The sequence below is a fragment of the Mirounga leonina genome, unplaced genomic scaffold (genome assembly GCF_011800145.1).
Source record: "Mirounga leonina isolate KUSES-001 unplaced genomic scaffold, KU_Mleo_1.0 Mir_447, whole genome shotgun sequence".
In the NCBI taxonomy this organism is placed as follows: Eukaryota; Metazoa; Chordata; class Mammalia; order Carnivora; family Phocidae; genus Mirounga; species Mirounga leonina.
The window spans coordinates 14,951,152-14,970,893 of NW_023270757.1; the positions used below are offsets into that span (position 1 = coordinate 14,951,152).

Consider the following 19,742-nt stretch of genomic DNA (forward strand, 5'->3'; position numbering starts at 1 on the left):
CTGGTTTATATCGGGTATAGTTTTAGGTATTTCCCAATATACTGGTTGGTTGTTTTCTGACTGGTAGTTTTTTGGGTAATGCTTACCTTGCAGATATTCTTAATTAATAATTATATGCTTTTAATGGAAGTTTATTGCTTAGTAAAATAAAAATTTTAATTAACTGTGACATAAATAACAGATATAAATTGTTTAGTCCTGCCCCAGATGTTTTTGATACATGCTTAAGAGTATGTCTTTTTAAAACAGCTTTATCAGCTGAAGGTCTTTTTTAAACGTTCACTATATATTCTAAATTCACAATTCTATCTTCATTTTTTATTCTTGAGAGAATAGAGTATAAAGGTATTACATTTATTCACTCAACACTTGTTAAAACACTCAGTTATGTTATTTATTAAATCAAGTAATACTTGTTTAACTGACATTAAGTGATATTACAGATTCAAAACACAATTGTACACCAGTAAATAAATGGGGAAGACTTTAAGCACTGAAGAAAATCAGTCATTATTTTTAAAATCCCTTTGTTTTATGCCTTAGGAATGCCGTGAAGCCACTCAGTTTTAGGTCTTTGCTCAGAACCTATTAATCTAGAATTATGTATAAAATAAGGATAGTGATACAGCAAGCCTCATATCAGCCGATTTGTAGTAGTCATTTTATATATATGCTGTCTAGAAAAGACGTATTGGTAGCACTCTGAAGGGAAGAGACTTAAGTGCCATAAAAGTACAACCTTCTGAGCTTATTTAATATAGGCATAAAACAACCTTAAGCATTTCAGAAATTTCATGTGATATCTTGAAAATATCGATATAATCTAAGAGATAGAATAATGTTCATAGTGGTAACCATTAATAAGAAAACATATTGAACTATACAATCCGAGAATGTAGAAAACTGTATATTTTTAGATATATTTCCATTAAAAATGGTTTAGACCCTTATTAGATTCTTATATATTCATATGTATATATATGTGTGTGTGTGTGTATGTATACACTTGTGTTTGTGTGTGTGTGTGTACACATACGCACTTTGGTATATGGGCAGTTACTTGATGTGGAACACCAGGTGTTGTTTTAAAATTTACCTCTGTGATGTATTTCTCAAAAAACATTTATATTAGAATATTTTCTCCTCAACAAAGCTATTTTTAATATATTTGATGTTATCGGTCTCCTTGCTCGGTGGGGAGCCTGCTTCTTCTGACCCTTCCCCCTCTCATGCTCTCTCTCTCTCACTCTCTCTCAAATAAATAAAATAAAATCTTTAAAGTGTATATATATATTTGATGTTATATGCTCATAAAGGACTGATTCTGTCCTTTAATAGGAAGGATAGTCTTTTAATCAGGGCATTATTTATAATTTTTGCAGAAGCTGTTTATTTTTAATGAGTTGTCTGTTCTTCATGAGTCTAAATAGAATTTTGTTAAGTAAATTTGCTAATTGTTTTTTATGCTGCAGTTAAACATAATGTATGCATCTTAACTTGTTCCCATATTATAAATTAGGGTTTTATTTGTTTCTAATGAATAGTTTTATGCATAATGTACTCAATAGCATGCATTGTAAAAGAAAAAGACTTCTTCAAGGATCCAAGAGTTTTTCTGTAAAGCCTTCCACCTCACTTCCGTTAATGATACAAGGTATATGCATATTGCCTTCCTTTACAGAAACGAGTAGAAAGGTAAAAGAAAACATAGATTACAAATACTTGACACTGTAGTCTTTGAAGGCATGTTTATAAGAAAATTTTCGGTTACATACAGAGTTTAATTGATTAAATTTTGTGACTATAAATTTTTAACTTGTCCATGACTCCTAGAATTTGCATATTAGTTTTTTCTTTTTAAGATTTTATTTATTTATTTGAGAGAGAGAGCTCGAGTGAGTGGAGAAGCAAAGGGAGAGGAACAAGCAGACTCTGTGCTGAGTGTAGAGCCCAACACAGGGTTTGATCCCAGGATGCTGAGATCATGACCTGAGCCGAAACCAGGAGTTGACACTCAGCTGACTGAGCCACCCAGGAGCCACGCATATTAGTTTTAAAATATTTTCTGCCCGGGCGACTGGGTGGCTCAAGATGGTTGGGCGTCTGCCTTCGGCTCAGGTCATGATCCCAGCGTCCTGGGATCGAGTCCCGCATCGGGCTCCCTGCTCCTTGGGAGCCTGCTTCTCCCTCTGCCTCTCTCTCTCTCTCTCTCTCTGTCTCTCATGAATAAATAAATAAAATCTTTAAAAAAATAAAAATAATTAAAAAAATAAAATAAAATAAAATATTTTCTGCTCTTCAAGAAATAGAAATTCTTGGGACTGTACTTAGTAGGGATAATCTTAATGGGATTACTAACATACAAGCTATTTCCCTTTAAACTGCCTAAAAGGTTTTTTCATGAATAGCTTATAATGGCCACAAGCATAATGGTAGCAATAGACAGTAAATGTTTACATTTTAGTATCATTCCTTATTTTTCTACAGAAGCTAATACTGATTATGATAGATGTTAGTTGTAGAAATTAACTTTATTGGATGTTTATAGTAATATTAAATAGTAGTTTATTTGTCTGCCATCATTTGGGAATAAGGTGTTTCACTTAACTGAATTTTCTAGATAACTGAAACCTGACTTTAAGAGTAAATTTCTTTTTCTTTTTTTAAATTTCTTATTTAATCATTTAATGACAAACTTCTGTGCCTCCTTTTACTATATTGAACAAAATTTTAACCCTTTTTTTGATGACTCAGGGATCATTATGAACGTCCATAATTATACCGATATCCTAAAAATGTATTGATATCAGTAACTCTAATTAAACATTTACCAAAAGACCTTTATGCTATATATTTTGAAGGTGTGTGTTTGTATCTTTGCTTTTGTTCTCTCTCCTCATTGTCAACCTATTGTTTTTTGTGTTTGTCCATGTACTTGCCCTAGCTTATATACTGTGGATCACAAAACAACTAACAATATTTATAAGAATTAGACTCATAGTAAGGACCTGAGAGACTTTCTTAATAATTAAATGCATGAACTTGGTGATAGTGATAGCCATTTTGACTGATTCATTGCCTGTGGGCTTCCTTCACTATTGCCAGACAAATAGAGTATTAATTTTGATCTTCAGAAGAAGCTATCACTGTCAAAACTAAAATAGTATTTAGAGTCAAAGCAATTCTGTTGCTTATCATCAACTTTTATATGTATAATAATGGCTCCAATAACAAAGAGGATGTATTCCATATAGACATTTGGTTGTCAAGAATGCCATTGCTGAAGACAGAAATATTTATGTGGTAGAGGATTTAACATGAATACGTGCAAGCACCTCACTTCTTCAGAAGATTTCTCTGCAGGGCCTTTCTAGATAGTTTTCCCTACCATAGCAACAAGGAAGAATTATCCCACTTCTTCACCCCATGTCAACATGTCATTATAAAAGCTTTCCTAACCTCTTAGAGGTTTTGCCATTGAGCTACTCATTGTATTAGAAGATTTACGGTCTTTTAAAATCTAGATTGTTTACTTATTCTTGCAAGGAAACTAATTCCATTTATAGTTAATAATATAAGGATAGAAAAATGCTTTAGTTTTCTTGAGTTTGTTTTAGCACACTTAGTACCATTACTTCATGTAGGGATTTATTCAAAAAAGGCTCAACATCCTTTAGATCCTGCAGTGTTATTATACCTAATTATCTACCTGAGATTTGTTTAAAGTGAGACATCTGGTTGAGATAAATAGAAGTATATAGTTTGGCAGTTTTTAAATTTTGTCTTTCTCATTATCATTCAGACCATAGGATTTTTGAGTAAGCTGAAGGAGAAATCACAATAACATTTTTATTTTTGTGGTTTTAGTGAAGAGATAAAATTTGCATTTTGCCTAATTATTTGAAAAATATATTTTTAAATTGAGGAAATGTATTAGTTTTCCAGAAAGATAGAACTAAGATACTGATAAATTTGCCTGATCCTATTGTATTTGAAATTTATTAGACATTATTACTCTCTAAATAATCAAAATTGGAAAATTTTGCCAGGCTTATAACGGAAGTGTTGTATTTCTGAGTTTTTCATGTGACCCGTTTTTTCTTCATATCTACCTATTTCCTTGTGTTTTATGTCCTAATTTAGATTTTCAAAGAGATTTCAACCTATTTTTCTTTAATAAGGAAAGATCCATATAGAAATTGGGTATAAGGAAAAATGTGAACAATTTGGCAAAAAAAAAAAAAATTTTATTTATAAGAAAAGAAACTTTGCCTGGATGATATAATGATAAATGGTAGTCTTATCAATATAGAGAAACTAAAATTTAAAATATAAGACCTTTTTTTTTTCTTTTCTAATATATCTTTTGGCAGTTAAATAACTCAACACTTAGGATAAATATCATAGTCAGTATGTAAAAAAAGTTATAAAACTGCCTTACTCTTTGATCTTATAATCCTGTTTGGAATTTAATTTTTATTTTCCTCATTTCATGCCCCCTTCTCCCCAAAAAAAGCAATTTACACAGTGGTGTGTTCAGCACACTACCTCTAATAGTGGAAATTTGGAAAAAGCCTGTATGTCCAACAGTGGGGAGATTACTAACCAAACATTATTAACACAGTGGTATACCATGTAACTAGTAAAATAAAATATTTGTAGATCATTGTTATTATATGGAAGTATTTGTAAAATGTTAAATTTTTTAAATACACAAAATAAGATGTGCCTAATGATTACAATATATAAAAAGACTTATTAAAGAATTGGAAAGGAATTTCAAGTAATGAATAAAGTTAATCTTTATTATGTTCTTAAGATAATTTAAATTTATCATACAATAATAATATTTCTCTTGCCTAACCAAAGGCTGTACATTAGCAAGACCAACAGAGAAATCAGAAGCTTGGATCAGATGGTGACACCCCATTTTTTGGTCACAGAGTTCTGTATAAGCCACTAGTTATGAATCAGGGATGATCCCTCCCCTTCTCCCAAGGAGATTTGGTAATGTCTGAAGACATTTTTGGTTATTGAAGAGGTGGTACTGGCACTTAATGGATAGAGGCCAGCAATGCTGCCAAAATATCCTACATTACAGTGATCCTATAATGCAAATGATTACCCCCCCCCCCCCCCGCAACAAAAAATTGTCTAGCCTCAAATGTCAGTTGTGTGGAAATTGCAAAACCCTAGCATAAGCCTGTATTTGCTAAGGGCCCCTATTCTCTCACCATATTTAAAGTTTTTTAAAAATTAAAACACGCTTTTGGAAGGCCTGCACAATAGATAAAATAAGCTTCTTTACCTATCTTAGTTACAGATTCAAGTCTTATTCATAAGGCAAGTATTTCCTCAGTGTATTCTGTGTGTTATGTGTAGTACCAAGAACTTGGTAGGGATCTGAAATTAAAACAAAGTCCTTATCCTCAAAGAATTCACTAAAGAGCTTAAGATTTTATCCCCAACCCTGGGGATAAATTTTTTTAATTTTAATCTAGGTGAGTTGGGCTAGCTTCTTTCCTTTTATAAAAGACTTACTCTTTTCTTTTCAATGAAAGCAGCGTTCAGAAGTCAACAAACACTCCAGACACTTGCTCACTTCCCTTAGTTACATGTTTATATGTTTGGGAATAGGGTGGAGGCGTAGGTAGCATTGCATTTTATGAAGAATCAAATGGTAACTGACATGCCCAAAATAATAGAAAAAAAAGCTAGATGACAGGAAATGTGAACCAGAGCAATATAAGACAAAGCTTCAATCAGTTAATCACTGAATTATCTAAGAGTGCATTATCCACATTTATTTATGGTAAATCTTATTCCTTGGGTATTTTTTAACATTTAATAACTACTCAGCTAAGTACTGGATTTTAACCCTTGTTAATAGTGCTCAGTGTTTCTACTTAACTACAATTTGGCATAGTTGAATCCCATTAGGGAAACTTTCATAAAAAGAATTATTTGAGGGTCACCCTGGGTGGCTCAGTCAGTTAAGCGGCTGCCTTTGGCTCAGGTCATGATCCCAGTTCCTGGGATTGAGCCCTGCCAGCCCTGCCTCTGGCTCCCTGCTCAGCGGGGAGTCTGCTTCTCCCTCTCCCTCTGCTCCTCTCCACCAGCCCCTCCCCCGCTTGTGCTCGCTCTCTCTCTCTCTCAAATATATAAATAAATTTTTTTTAAAAAAGAAAGAAATATAGATCATAAAGTTGAACAGTGCTTGAGAGTCACTGTATTAAAATGTAACACAATAACTTGTTCATAATGATGACTCAAATCATCGAGAGTTAAGTTTTATTCATCATGTGTTCAGGAAATCTGGAAGACATATTTCTCTCAATTTAAAAAAAAAAATTGCATCTAAAGAGAAAACCTCAGTTAACTAAGAAATTTACTTATGTAGTTTGAATACTTTCTATGGGCCCACTCTGTGCTAGGCTTTGTGATAGAGCCTGAGAAAGTGAAAATAAGTAGGATTCCTTGCTCCCAATCTTCATGTCACTTACATGGAATTTTTGTGCTCCAGTGATACCAAACATAGCATTACTTAGTGATTCAGATTGTGCAGTGAATTGCTTGGGAACCCACCTTTCTGATATATCAGGTATAGAGTTGATCAAATGTCAATTTATTTGCTACCACCAATTTACAGAAAAGGGTCAAATTCAAATACTTAGCCAGGGGCACCTGGGTGGCTCAGTCAGTTAAGCAGCTGCCTTCAGCTCAGGTCATGATCCTTGGGGTCCTGGGATCAAGCCCCACATCAAGCTTCCTGCTCAGTGGGGAGTCTGCCTCTCCCTCTCCCTCTGCCTGCCACTCCCCCTGCTTATGCATGTGCTTTCTCTCTCTCTGTGTGTCAAATAAATAAAATCTTAAAAAAAAATCAAATACTTAGCCAGTGGTTAATTTCCATTTCAGGATTCTTTCTTCTTCGTAAATGAAAGTGGTTGTATACCGTTAGTATATATATATATATATGTGTATATATATATAGTTAGATTTTCTTCCCCAGTAGTAGTAACTACCTTACTAGGAATATGACCTGTCATCCACTTTTTTTTTTATTGTTCTTTTTTTTTTATGTTATGTTAATCACCATACATTACATCATTAGTTTTTGATGTAGTGTTCCATGATTCATTGTTTGTGTATAACACCCAGTGCTCCATGCAGAACGTGCCCTCTTTAATACCCATCACCAGGCTAACCCATCCCCCCACCCCTCTCCCCTCTAGAACCCTCAGTTTGTTTCTCAGAGTCCATAGTTTCTCATGGTTCGTCTCCCCCTCTGATTCCCCCCCTTCATTTTTCCCTTCCTACTATCTTCTTTTTTTTTTTTAACATATAATGTCATCCACTTTTTCCTCTCTACAGAGCTAAATGACATCAAAATTTGCAATAAATTCTAATAATTGATATAGTTGTATGTTTTCTAGTTAAATGCTAATTTAGAAATATAATGGAAATGTTCAGTGTGGGATGCCTAAAGTACAGATGATTTCCTTTTCTATTAAATTAATCTCAAGTGAAAATGGATGAGAGAAAATACTAGCATGTGATAGTTCATATTAGAACCTCTGGCACTGGTAAAGTCACTTTTAACTTTTCCCATGTTATTATGTATACATTTCACTATACTGTCAAACTAGCACTTTTTCAAGGGACTGTATACCAACAAAATGAATGTAATGTTTTACCCCTAAAACTGAATATGCAGGAATATATGAGTATGGTGATAGTTTCTTTAGGTAAGCAAGAAAAAAAGTGAATACTACTTTTTCATTTAATATTATTTAGACTAAGGAGAATGTCAAATAATTGGTTTACTAATATACTTAATTATAGTTGATTTGTGCTGTATTTTTATACATGTGAGTTTAAATTATTTACAAGCTATCTTCAAATACTGCTAGTGATTTTAAATGAGACATCTTTGTGTATCAATCTGTGTGACTTTTCTCAAAGTTATTTTCATTTTGTTTGAAAAGTGAGATACATTGTTATATAATCCCTTTTCCACAATGAGATTTATGTGACAAGAGTCAAGCCCGTAACAAAAATATTTTGTTATATGATCCAGTTTCTATGAGCTAACATTTATAAGTAAAAGTGTATAAAAAATGGCATTGATACTTTTGTTATATACATCTTGTTTTTGTACTGTTCTTAATAAAAATGTTTTTACTATCTCCACAGTAATGGTGCTAACCCTCTCAATTTATAAAAGCATTCTTTGTATATTTATATATGATTTTATTTTTCTTCATAGAGCTGTGGGTAGCTATTTTGTTTACATATAACGTTATAAGAAAATCTATATAAGTAACAGGATGGTTTGTGTAAATAAGTTACTTTCACCTAAGTTTAACATTCAAAGCATCTAAATTTATTAAAATGTATGAAATATGTCCATGATGATAAGACATGTAAGAAACCTGGAATTTATTTGTTTTCCTTTTTTTCTTCCTTTTAGGTGTCCAATGTCTCCAGCATCAGTAGATTGCCAACTCCCTGTCCTTGCAACACCCCAGCCAGCATTATGCTAGTTCTGTCATACCCATCCCCGATTACTGCAGCAGAATGGAATCGTTCTTTAGTTGTAAGGTAAGTTTCCCTCCCCACTCATTTCACACGCATAGACTCAGCTTTTCATTTTACAATATTGTGTAGTTTTGTAAGTTTTTTTAAACTTTCTTTTTCCATATGGTTCCTTAGGTCATTAATGTATCATATTCAAAAACTTATAAAACTGCATAATATAATAAAAGACTTCTCTTGTGACCATAGACCAGCTTCTTTTTGTAGTAATCCCTAGGAGGTTATAAAACCTCCATTGTTTGACATTTGGGGCATCTCATGGAAAGGGAGCTGGCAATCTGCAGCTGCTGTGGACATTGGATGAGAAAGTATTGAAAGGTAAGCTTCAGATTTAGACCATATTGTATGCCTTTGGTTCCATCGTATATGCTTGAATTCATACTTTACATTAAACTTTATAGTAAATTCATAAAAGAAAAACACTACTCCCCTCTTCTTTAAAGTGACCTGCAGTAAATGTTTGCATTATTAAGTTCACATAATACATTGGGATTATCTTAGAAGATAATTTTTATCCCTGAAAATAGTGAGAATTCTAATATCGAATGAGATATTAAAAGAAAATACTATTAAATGAAAACAGTTCGTTTATCCCCATTTTCACATACTTGTTAGTAAAGCAAAGCTATTGCTAACTTTTATCTTACTAAATATATTTTTTTGAGAAGTGGTTATAACACTGTTCCACAAATGGCCTGTTACTAATCCTTCTACCTGCTGTCTTTGATTCTATATTGATCACTACAGGTAAAGATTATAAGAGCTTTCTGACTTTTATTATATCCATATTCTTTCCTATGTATTTGAAGAGTGGGGAATGTGCTGTGTTCCTTGTTTTTTAATTCACTTTTAAACTTTAGAACACTATAACTTTAAGTACTATTTTAATTAAACAAATGAAAATAAGTTTTGATAGATTTTAATTTTTGCATTACAGAGACACCTACATATAAAGATAAGTACTTAACGCAACACAATCTTTTGTTCTTTAGGAATTGTCTGTGTATAGACCAATTGGGACAGCATTATATAGTGGCAGGAGAGTTAGATTTTAACATTCAAAAGACTAGAATTCTAACTGAAAATCTGCTTCTATCTACAAGTACTTCCCTGTGATTCACTGAGCCAATTTCCTTCTGTAAAATTATGTTCTTTTCATTCCCGTTAGCTTTAATAATTTTATCCTAGAAGAAACACAGTAGTTATTCTTTTTCCTTTCTGTGTATATAAATAAAGTTAATAAATCAAAAAAGCTAATGTTAGCTTTTAGTTAATGAATTGATTTAAATTCAGGAAATAATTTGATTTTACATATATTTTTACATTAGACCCACGTTAAGGCAGATCATTGGCATCTCTAACTTCTTTTAAAAATTCATAACTTTTTTTCTGTTTACACTAGTCTCATTGTATACTGTGACACTCCAAGACCACCACTAGGTAGAAGGGGACATGTTTTAATTCCATTTGGGTTGTATTGACCAAAGAAGATGGTAAATGAAATAGGCAGTATGAGTTTCTTTTTTACTGTCAAGTGGATAAACACTTTACCTAAAATACCAGTCCCAGAGCAGTGATTCTGAACTTCTTAAAAATGTATGTCCCCTTTTGGTAAACATAAAAACTGTGGACACACATACCCCATGACAGGATATAGTGATATCCTTCATTGAGGTCATTGTATTCTTTATATGTATCTTCTAGTTTTTATCAGTCTTTACTTTCTGTAATTTCTGTTATAAGAATAATAGACTTTTTGTTTTCCAAACACAAAATGATTAAATATGCATTTTAAAATAATGAAATGCTATACCATCACTACCCAAGTTGAGAATATACAGTATAAAGAAAGGGAAGAAGTCAAAAAACATTATAAAGTTAGAAGGCCATAGACATTTTCAAACAGGTTAGCGGATAAGACAGACATACAGGAAAGTTAGAAATCTATTCTCTGATTAATATTTATGACCCCTTCTCTGTATATAGTTGGCTAGTTAAGTAATATATTTTCTGGGCATTGGATTAATTAAAATTTAGTAATCAAAATAAAATCATAAGATAAAAATCTAATCTTTTTAAAACTCTTTTCTACGAAAATCAATGCAGTAATTTAGTAGAAAAACAAACACAGCTGACAGATGTCTTGAAATAATGACATTCAGCTACACAGACTCCTCTTCCTGTGCCTCAGTCTACCCAGTCCCAAGGTCTGATAATACTGCTAGTCCTTCTGCATTCCCCACACCATCACCACTACACTAATCCAGATAGCAGCCATACTGCCCAGGTTAATTCTGTATCTGCCATTCTTCCCCTATAACCCTCAGTTACAAAGAATTCAGCATGCCTAGTGCTCTCTAGTCTTTTAACACTTTTCCAATTAATTATACTACAGAGGTGATATAATTAATTACTCATACCTTTCCTCTTTCTGCTTTCTTTAGCTGAGGAAAAGTTTATTCTCACCATTTCATTTTTGAGCCAGGTAGTAATTGAAAAGTAGAGAAATAATGTTGATGTGCCCCGTTAAAGGAAAAAAAAAATCTCTTATTACCTTTTTTTTTTTTTTAACTGGAACAGAATGCTACCTCATTCCGCACATGATTTTAGGTTGACTGTCATCTGCCTTTTCATCTTCCTCCCTTAGCTGTCCCTAGAGGAAAATATTATTTATTGTTTAATAGTTTTATTTTCATGGGTTAGAATAAGCACTTTATACTATCACCTAGTTTTTTGGGGAGGGTGGGAAATAAACTTTTGAGATATAACTTACTGTTAAGTTGGGTCCTTTGAGAAAGCATTTGACAAGAGGGAAGGTCTGTCTAGGTTATTATATGAAATAATTACTTTCCTTGAAATTTTTTTCACAATATTATCATTTGTCATGCCGTTAAGAAGACACAAGAATTAGTCATTGAGCCTAGGTTCCATATTCATTACGTGCACATACACATATACTTCCACATCTTCCTACTCTTCAAATAAACAATTTAAAAACCTCAGAGGTAGAAATGTAGTCATTTATTTCTACATGCATAAACGTTTTGTTGGTTTAAAGCACAAAATGTTGGGGGAGTAGAAACTATATTATTAATCATTTATGTTTGTGGCTAAAATTTCACATTACATAGATAAAATTTCACATTTCAGTGAATGACATGTTGAAAGTTTTAGATATATGTAAAATTGGAAAATTTATGCGCAGATTTAAAATACATTTTGCGGGGCGCCTGTGTGGCTCAGTCATTAAGCATCTGCCTTCAGCTTAGGTCATGACCCCAGGGTCCTGGGATCGAGCCCTGTATCGGGCTCCCTGCTTTGTGGGAAACCTGCTTCTCCCTCTCCCATTCCCCTTGCTTGTGTTCCCTCTCTCGCTGTGTCTGTCTGTGTCAAATAAATAAAATCTTTAAAAAAATAAAATACATTTTGCTCTAGGGAGTAGTTTTTTTTTTTCCATTTTTTCTTTTGTTTTTGGCGGAAGTGGTTTTATTTTTCTGACTTAATGTTCTACACATGTGCAAATTAACTGAACAGTTGCTATGAGATGAAGTCTAATTTTTGCATGTTAAATGTGACCCACAATATATATAGTTGTGTGTTTTTTGTTATAAAAGAAAAAAAATGAGTGGGCTAAATGGTATGTGAATTATATCTCAAAAAAAAAAAATACAACATGGTTATATAACAGTAAATGAAGATGGTGGTGATGTTGATATATCATTGTGGGGAAAGGGGGAGTTGGCTACCTAAAGATAAAACTTCTATAAACTTATTGTTCCTATGGTATTTGAATAATTTTATGGGTACTGAAGTATATTTTTATTAGAGGTTTTTATAACATGTCAGATTGAATTATGTGATACAGCTTTTAAGAGGTAATGTAGTTCTAAGAACTTCTAGTTCTAAGAAAGACTTCAGCATCAGGTCTAGGTTCAGGTCATAGGACCTTAAGTCATTTAATCTCTCTGAGCCTTAGTTTTATCATTTGTTAAGTGAGACTAAAATGCACATACATTAGAGAGTTTTCATAACTGCTTGAGTAATGTATGCTCTCATGCTCACACAACCCTTCTTTCCTCCCCTCTTCCTTACCTTCCTCCCTCCTCTTCCCTCCCTCCCTCCCCCCCTCTAGATACAGATCTATGAATGAAATACTTAGTATAATACTTAGCAAATAGAGAGGGGGTATCAGTAATTATTAACACTTACTGTAGCTATAGAATTATATTATTGAAAATTATGACCATTTATCTGCTTGTTTGTGCTGGAAACATTTTTAAGTACAATAATTGTAAAATTTCCTAAGGAAGTTTGTTAAGACTGCTTTTGGATATAACAATCCTTTTTTTCTCTTTTTCTCCACTCTTTGGGATGATTACAAAAACTTTACAGAAGTGAGCCATATCAGTTACATATTTAGTGAATTTATATATATGTTTGTATTTTTACATGTATTTATTAAAATATTTATAATTGACCCAATTAAAAACTTTAAAAATTTTTGTCTCCTTATTTGATTAAATAGGTTTTAGATTTCTCCTATAGACTTGCGAATCTTTAAAATATTACAAATAAGATTTATTACAGGATATTTTTCCCCTTTACAGCCTTCTAAAGAAGACGTATTCATTTGATGGGTATTGGCATTTCATCTTGTGTTTACTCAGAAAATAAGACTTGACATTCACTTTTAGATTAAATCTAAAGGATTTACTTGAACATTGTGTTTTTAGGGCAAATGGTATCATCGGAGGCAAGCTGTAAAAGAATTGCATGGAACGTTGATACGCCTTTTAAATGAATTGCTGCCATGGGAACCAAAGTTGATGAAAGCTTTTCAAAGAAACCGGTAATTTGAACTTTATAATCTGTTTTACCTATTTTAGGGCTCTTAATTTATAATTATGGAAAGATATCCTGGAATCATTTTGTAATTTTCCCTTGATTTATAATTCAGGAGATATTTTTGAGTCCCTACTGTGTTCAAGGCACTTTCTAAGCCCTGAAAAAGTAGGGTTGATTAAATAAAACCCTATTTGTGGCTTATATTCCTTTTCTTTTTTCCCATTGTGGTAAAATGGACAAACAAAATTTGCCCTCTTAACCAGTTTTAAGTGTATAGTTCATTGGTATTAAATACATTCATAATGATTGTTATTACCCCATCTATCTCCTGAACTCTTCATCTTGTAAAATTGAAACTCTTTATCTATTAAATAACTCCCCATTCTCCTTCTTCCCAGCCCCTGGCCATCACCATTCTACTTTCTGTCTATATGATTTTACTACTCTTACGTACCTTGTATAATATACAATATTTATGGTTTTGTGACTGCCTTATTTCACTTAGCATATTTTAAGGGTTCATCCATATTGTAACATATGTCAGAATTTCCTTCCTTTTCAAGGCTCTGTGGTATTTCATTGTATGCATATACCACATTTTGCTTATTCATTCATCTGCCAGTGGACACATGGGTGGTTTTCGTGTTTTAGCTATTACGAATAATGTTGCTGTGAACATGGGTGTGCAGATATCTCTTCAGGACTGCTTTCAGTTCTTTTTTTTTTTTTTTTTTTTTTAAAGATTTTATTTATTTATTTGAGAGAGAGAATGAGATAGAGAGAGCATGAGAGGGGGGAGGGTCAGAGGGAGAAGCAGACTCCCTGCTGAGCAGGGAGCCGATGCGGGACTCGATCCCGGGACTCCAGGATCGTGACCTGAGCCGAAGGCAGTCGCTTAACCAACTGAGCCACCCAGGCGCCCAGGACTGCTTTCAGTTCTTTTGGTTTATACTTTGAAGTGGAATTTCTGGATCATATGGTAATTCTATTTTTAATTTTTTAAAGAACCACCATAGTCTTTTCCACAGTGTCTGTACAATTATCCATTCCCACCAACAGGATCCCAATTTCTTCACCTCCTCACCAACATTTGTTATTTTGTTGTTTTTTTTATAGTAGCCATCCTAATGAATACTAGGTGGTATATTGTTGTACTTTTGATTTGTATTTGCCTAATGATAAATGATATTGTGTATCTTCTCATATGCTTATTGGTTATTTATATATCTTTGGAGAAATGACTGTTCAAGTTTTTTGCCCATTTTTGAATCAGTTTGTTTTTTTTTTTTTTTTTTTTTTTTTAGGAGTTCTCTGTATATTCTGGCTACTCCAATCCCTTATTTGCAAATATTTTCTTCCATTCTATGTGTTACCTTTCTGTTTTGTTGATAGTGCCCTTGATGAACAATTTTCAAAATTTTCCATGAAGTCCAGTTTCTTTATTTTTTATTGTAGCTTATGCCTTTAGTGTCGTCCCAAGAAATCATTAGTAAGTTTAGTAGTAAGTTTTGAAACCAAGAAGTGTGAACATTCCAGCTTTGTTTTTATTTTTCAAGATCATTTTAGCTACTTGAGGTCCCTTGAGATGCCATATGAATTTTAGGATAGGTTTTTCTATTCCATAACAAATATCATTAGGATTTTGATAGAGATTGCAGTGAATCTGTAGAGCACTTTGGGTAGTATTGACATCCTCGAAATATTAAGTCTTCCAATCCATGAATATGGGATGTGTTTTCATTTATTTAGTCATCTTTAATTACTCTCCAGTGTTTTGTAGTTTTCACTGTACAAGTCCTTCACATCCTTGATTAATTCCAAAGTATTTTATTCTTTTTGATGCTTTAAAAATGGAATTGTTTCAAGTTGCTTTTCAGATTGATTGTTGTCACTATAGAAATGCAACTGATTCTTGTGTGTTGCCTTTGTATCCTGCTACTTGCTGAACTCATTTATTCTAACAATTTTTTGTGTGGAATCTTTAAGATTTTCTACATATAAGATCATGTCATCTGTAAAAAGAGATTATTTTTTTCTTTCCAGTTTGGATGCCTTTTCTTTTTTCTTGCCTAATGCTTGGTCTAGAACTTTCAGTATAATGTTGAATAGAAGTAGCAAAAGTGAGCATCCTTGCCTTGTTCCCAAACTTAGAAGGAAAAGGTTTCAGTCTTTCACCATTGAGTGTGATGTTCACTATGGGTTTTTCTTGTGTGGCTTTCTTATGTTGAGATAGTTTCCTTCTATTCCTAGTTTGTTGAGTATTTTTATCATGAAAGGATATGGAATTTTGTCATGCTTTTTCTGCAGTTGAGATAATCATGTGGTTTCTTCACTTTATTATGTTAATGTAGTATATGACATTAATCAATTTTCATATGTTGGACTATCCTTTATTCCAGGTATAAATCTCATTTGGTCATGGTGTATAATCCTTTCAGTATGCTGCAGAATTTGATTTGCTTATATTTTGTTGACCCACTCTGGCATCTTGCCATGCTCCCCCAGATCAGTATCTCTTATCTTATGGGAAGATGGCAGAGTGGGTAGACCCTAAGCTCACACTGTCCCATGTTTACAACTAGATATCATCCACATCCAAGTCAATAAACCAGAGAGCAGTCTGAAGACTGGCAGAACAAACTCTACAATTAAATATAGAGAAGAAGCTGCATCTGAAAGGTTAGGAAGGTCAGAAAGGCAGAGGGAGGCTGCCCGCAGGAGGGAGGGAGCTGTGCATGCGGAGAGGACAGAGAAACAGGCACTTGTACCAAGGAACTCATATGGGAAAGGCTAATCCCCATAATGTTTGGCTTTAAAAACCAGAGGGGCTGAATTCTATGAGTTTGTAAAACCAGTGGAAATTGGAGCTTGTAGCTTTAAAAGTCTGCTGATTCAGCACTGGGTGAGCCAGGGGGGAAAGTGATAGCTGGGTTGCTGCCCTTAAAGAGACAGCAGCCTATGCGGAGAGGCAACATAAAATAGGCAGTTTACACAACGCCATGGGCAAACAGGAGACAGATTTGTTCATACTGATTTCAGAGCATGTTGGAGTTCTCTGAAAATGAGGGAACTGGCAGGCACCATTTTCCTCCCCCAAGCCCCAGCATAACCATAAACTCCCTGGGAGAAGAGGCTGCACAGATATTTGTAGCCTGGACCCAGGGCTCAGGGCAAATTTTGTTAAAGCTGCCTATGTGCCCCTCCCAGACTCTTGGGTGTATACCTGATGGGGTTTTGGAATATAGGTGAGATTCAGTGGGGTGGAGTCCGGAGCCAAGGACCAAGAAAGAATTCTTGAGACGTCTTTGGTGCAAAATGGTGGTTTATTAAAGCACAGGGACAGGACCTATGGGCAGAAAGAGCTGCTGCCGCGGGGTTGTGAGGGGTGGCTGATTATATACTATGGGGTTGGGGGAGGTAAGGAAAAAAGGAGGTTTCAAAAGGATTTTCATATGTTAAAGAAGACTCAACAGGATACCAGAGGCCTTGCCATGGTCAAGTTAAAGTTTTTCCCTCTAGCAAGGCATTAACATGAAAATAGTTGGAAACTTCCTGGAGGAACATTATACTCTGCCTGCTTCAAGTATCTGTCAATGGGCTGCAGATTATAAGGATATTTAATTGTATCTACATTTCCATCTGGAAGCTAGGTTATTGATAGAAATGAGTTCTTGTAGATTGCTAAGACATTTGTAAACTGAGGGAGACTCCGGTCTTGCAGGATTGTGATCTCTATAGGTTAACTGTTTTTCCTTTCCTTAGCTTTAGGGCAGCCAGGAGTACCTGAGGAATGTCACATATATCCCATGGGTGTTGGGGGTCGTGGGGTGTCAGTTTCTGCTTTGTCCTTAGCTTGCCTTCTGTTCCCTCATCATACCTGCTGCTGCGGGCCATGCCCAGCCATTGTCATACACTCTCCCAACAGCTTCACATCCCCAGCAGCCATAGCATTTTGGGAGATCTGGCATAAGACTAGTGGCCCAAGGCAATTTAGCTAACACCAATAACCCATTCCCAAGTTCCCTGGTGGGCATGTGCCCCTCAGAACTTGTCTGCCTGAGTCTCACTAACACCATAGAGTAAGCACATCCCACAACAGGTAGAGGGTCAGTGCAAATGACTGCACTGAAAGGAAAAGTGACTCAGACACAACAGCAGGATGTAAGCAACACACATAGGATACTCTCCTGAAGTGCCAGGTTCTGGTAAACAGGGGACACTGCACTGCAGGGGACTCTAGGACCTCCTCTTCATGAAGTCACTTTTTTCAAGAGCAGATGACATAGCTGACTTTCTTAACAGAGAGAAACAGACACAGAGAGCCAAATGAGACAAATTTATCCCAGATGAAAGAACAGGACAAGGCCACAGCCAGAGATTTAAGCCAAACAAATATAAGGAACATGCCTGATATCTCGAGAATTTAAAGCAATGATCATAAGGATGCTCGCTAGAATTGAGAAAAGAGTGGAAGACATGAGTGAGACCCTTAACACAGAGTTAAGGAATAACATAGAGGGGCAACTGACTGGCTCAGTTAGTAGAGCATGAGACTCTTGATCTTGGGCATTTGAGCACCACATTGGGTATACAGATTAATTAAAAATAAAATCTTAAAAAGAAAAGGAATAACATAGCATAGATAAAGGGCTCAGTAAACAAAATGAGAAATACACTTGATGGAAGGTAGAAGGATGAAAGAAGCAGAGGAATAAATTAGTGACCTTGAAGACAGAGCAATGGAAAGCAATCAAGCTGAACAAAAGAAAGAAAAAAGAATTACACAAAACAAGAATAGACTTAGGGAACTCAGTGACTCCATCAAACATACTAACATTTGTATTATAGGAGTCCCAGAAGAAGAGAGAGAAAAGGGGACAGAAAATTTATTTGAAGAAATAATAGCTGACTTCCCCAACCTGGGGAAGGAAGCAGATAACCAGATCCAGGAAGCACAAAGAACTCCCATCAAAATCAACAAAAGCAGAACCACGTTAAGACATATTGTAATTAAATTGGCAAAATACAGTAATAAAGAAAAAAATCTTTAGGACTCATACAAGAATTCAGTAAAGTGGCAGGATATAAAGTCAATGCACAAAAATCAGTTGCATTTCTATACAACAACAAGACAGAAGAAAAATTAAGGAGTCGATCCCAATTACATTTGCACCCAAAACCATAAGATACCTAGGAATAAATCTAACCAAAGAGGCAAAGAATCTGTACTCAGAAAACTAAAAAATACTCATGAAAGAAATTGAGGAAGACACAAAGAGATGGAAAAACGTTCCATGCTCTTGGATTGGAAGAACAAATATTGTGAAGATGTCTATGCTACCTAGAGCAATCTACACATTTAATACAATCCCTATAAAAATACCATCCACTTTTTTCAAAGAAATGGAACAAATAATCCTAAAATTTGTATGGAACCAGAAAAGACCCCGCATAGCCAGAGGAATGTTGAAAAAGAAAAGCAAAGCCGGTGGCATCACAGTCCCAGACTTCAAGCTTTATTGCAAAGCTGTTATCATCAAGACAGGTTGGTACTGGCACAAAAACAGACACATTGATGGAACAGAATAGAGAGCCCAGAAATGGACCCTCAACTCTATGGTCAACTCATCTTTGACAAAGCAGGAAAGAATGTCCAATGGAAAAAAGACAGTCTCTTCAACAAATGGTGTTGGGAAAATTGGATAGCCACATGCAGAAGAATGAAACTGGACCATTTCCTTACACCACACACAAAAATAGACTCAAAATGGATGAAAGACCTAAATGTGAGACAGGAATTCATCAAAATCCTAAAGGAGAACACAGGCAGCTACCTCTTCGACCTCAGCCACAGCGACTTCTTCCTAGACACATCACCAAAGGCAAGGGAAGCAAGGGCAGAAATGAACTATTGGGACCTCATCAAGATAAAAAGCTTTTGGAGAGCAAAAGAAACAGTCAACAAAACCAAAAGACAACTGACAGAATGGGAAAAGATATTTGCAAATGTCTTATCAGATAAAGGACTAGAATCCAAAATCTATAAAGAACTTATGAAACTCAACACCCAAGGAACACATAATCCAGTCAAGAAATGGGCAGAAGACATGAACAGACATTTTTCCAAAGAAGATATTCAAATGGCCAACAGACATGAAAAAGTGCTCAACATCACTAGGCATCAGGAAAATAGAAATCAAAACCACAATGAGATACCACCTCACACCAGTCAGAATGGCTAAAATTAACAAGTCCGTAAACGACAGATGTTGGCGGGGATGCGGAGAAAGGGGAACCCTCTT

At 34.7% G+C, this 19,742-nt stretch overlaps 1 protein-coding gene across 1 annotated transcript in view; it reads left to right on the plus strand.

The window, feature by feature from the left end:
- The window catches only part of KIAA2026 (KIAA2026 ortholog), a 160,904-nt gene that overhangs the window by 122,743 nt on the left and 18,419 nt on the right, over positions 1–19,742 (plus strand). Inside the window, exon 6 of the mRNA XM_034988021.1 lies at positions 13,329–13,444. Coding sequence (XP_034843912.1) covers positions 13,329–13,444 — 116 coding nt within the window. The remainder of the gene's footprint in view (positions 1–13,328; positions 13,445–19,742) is intronic.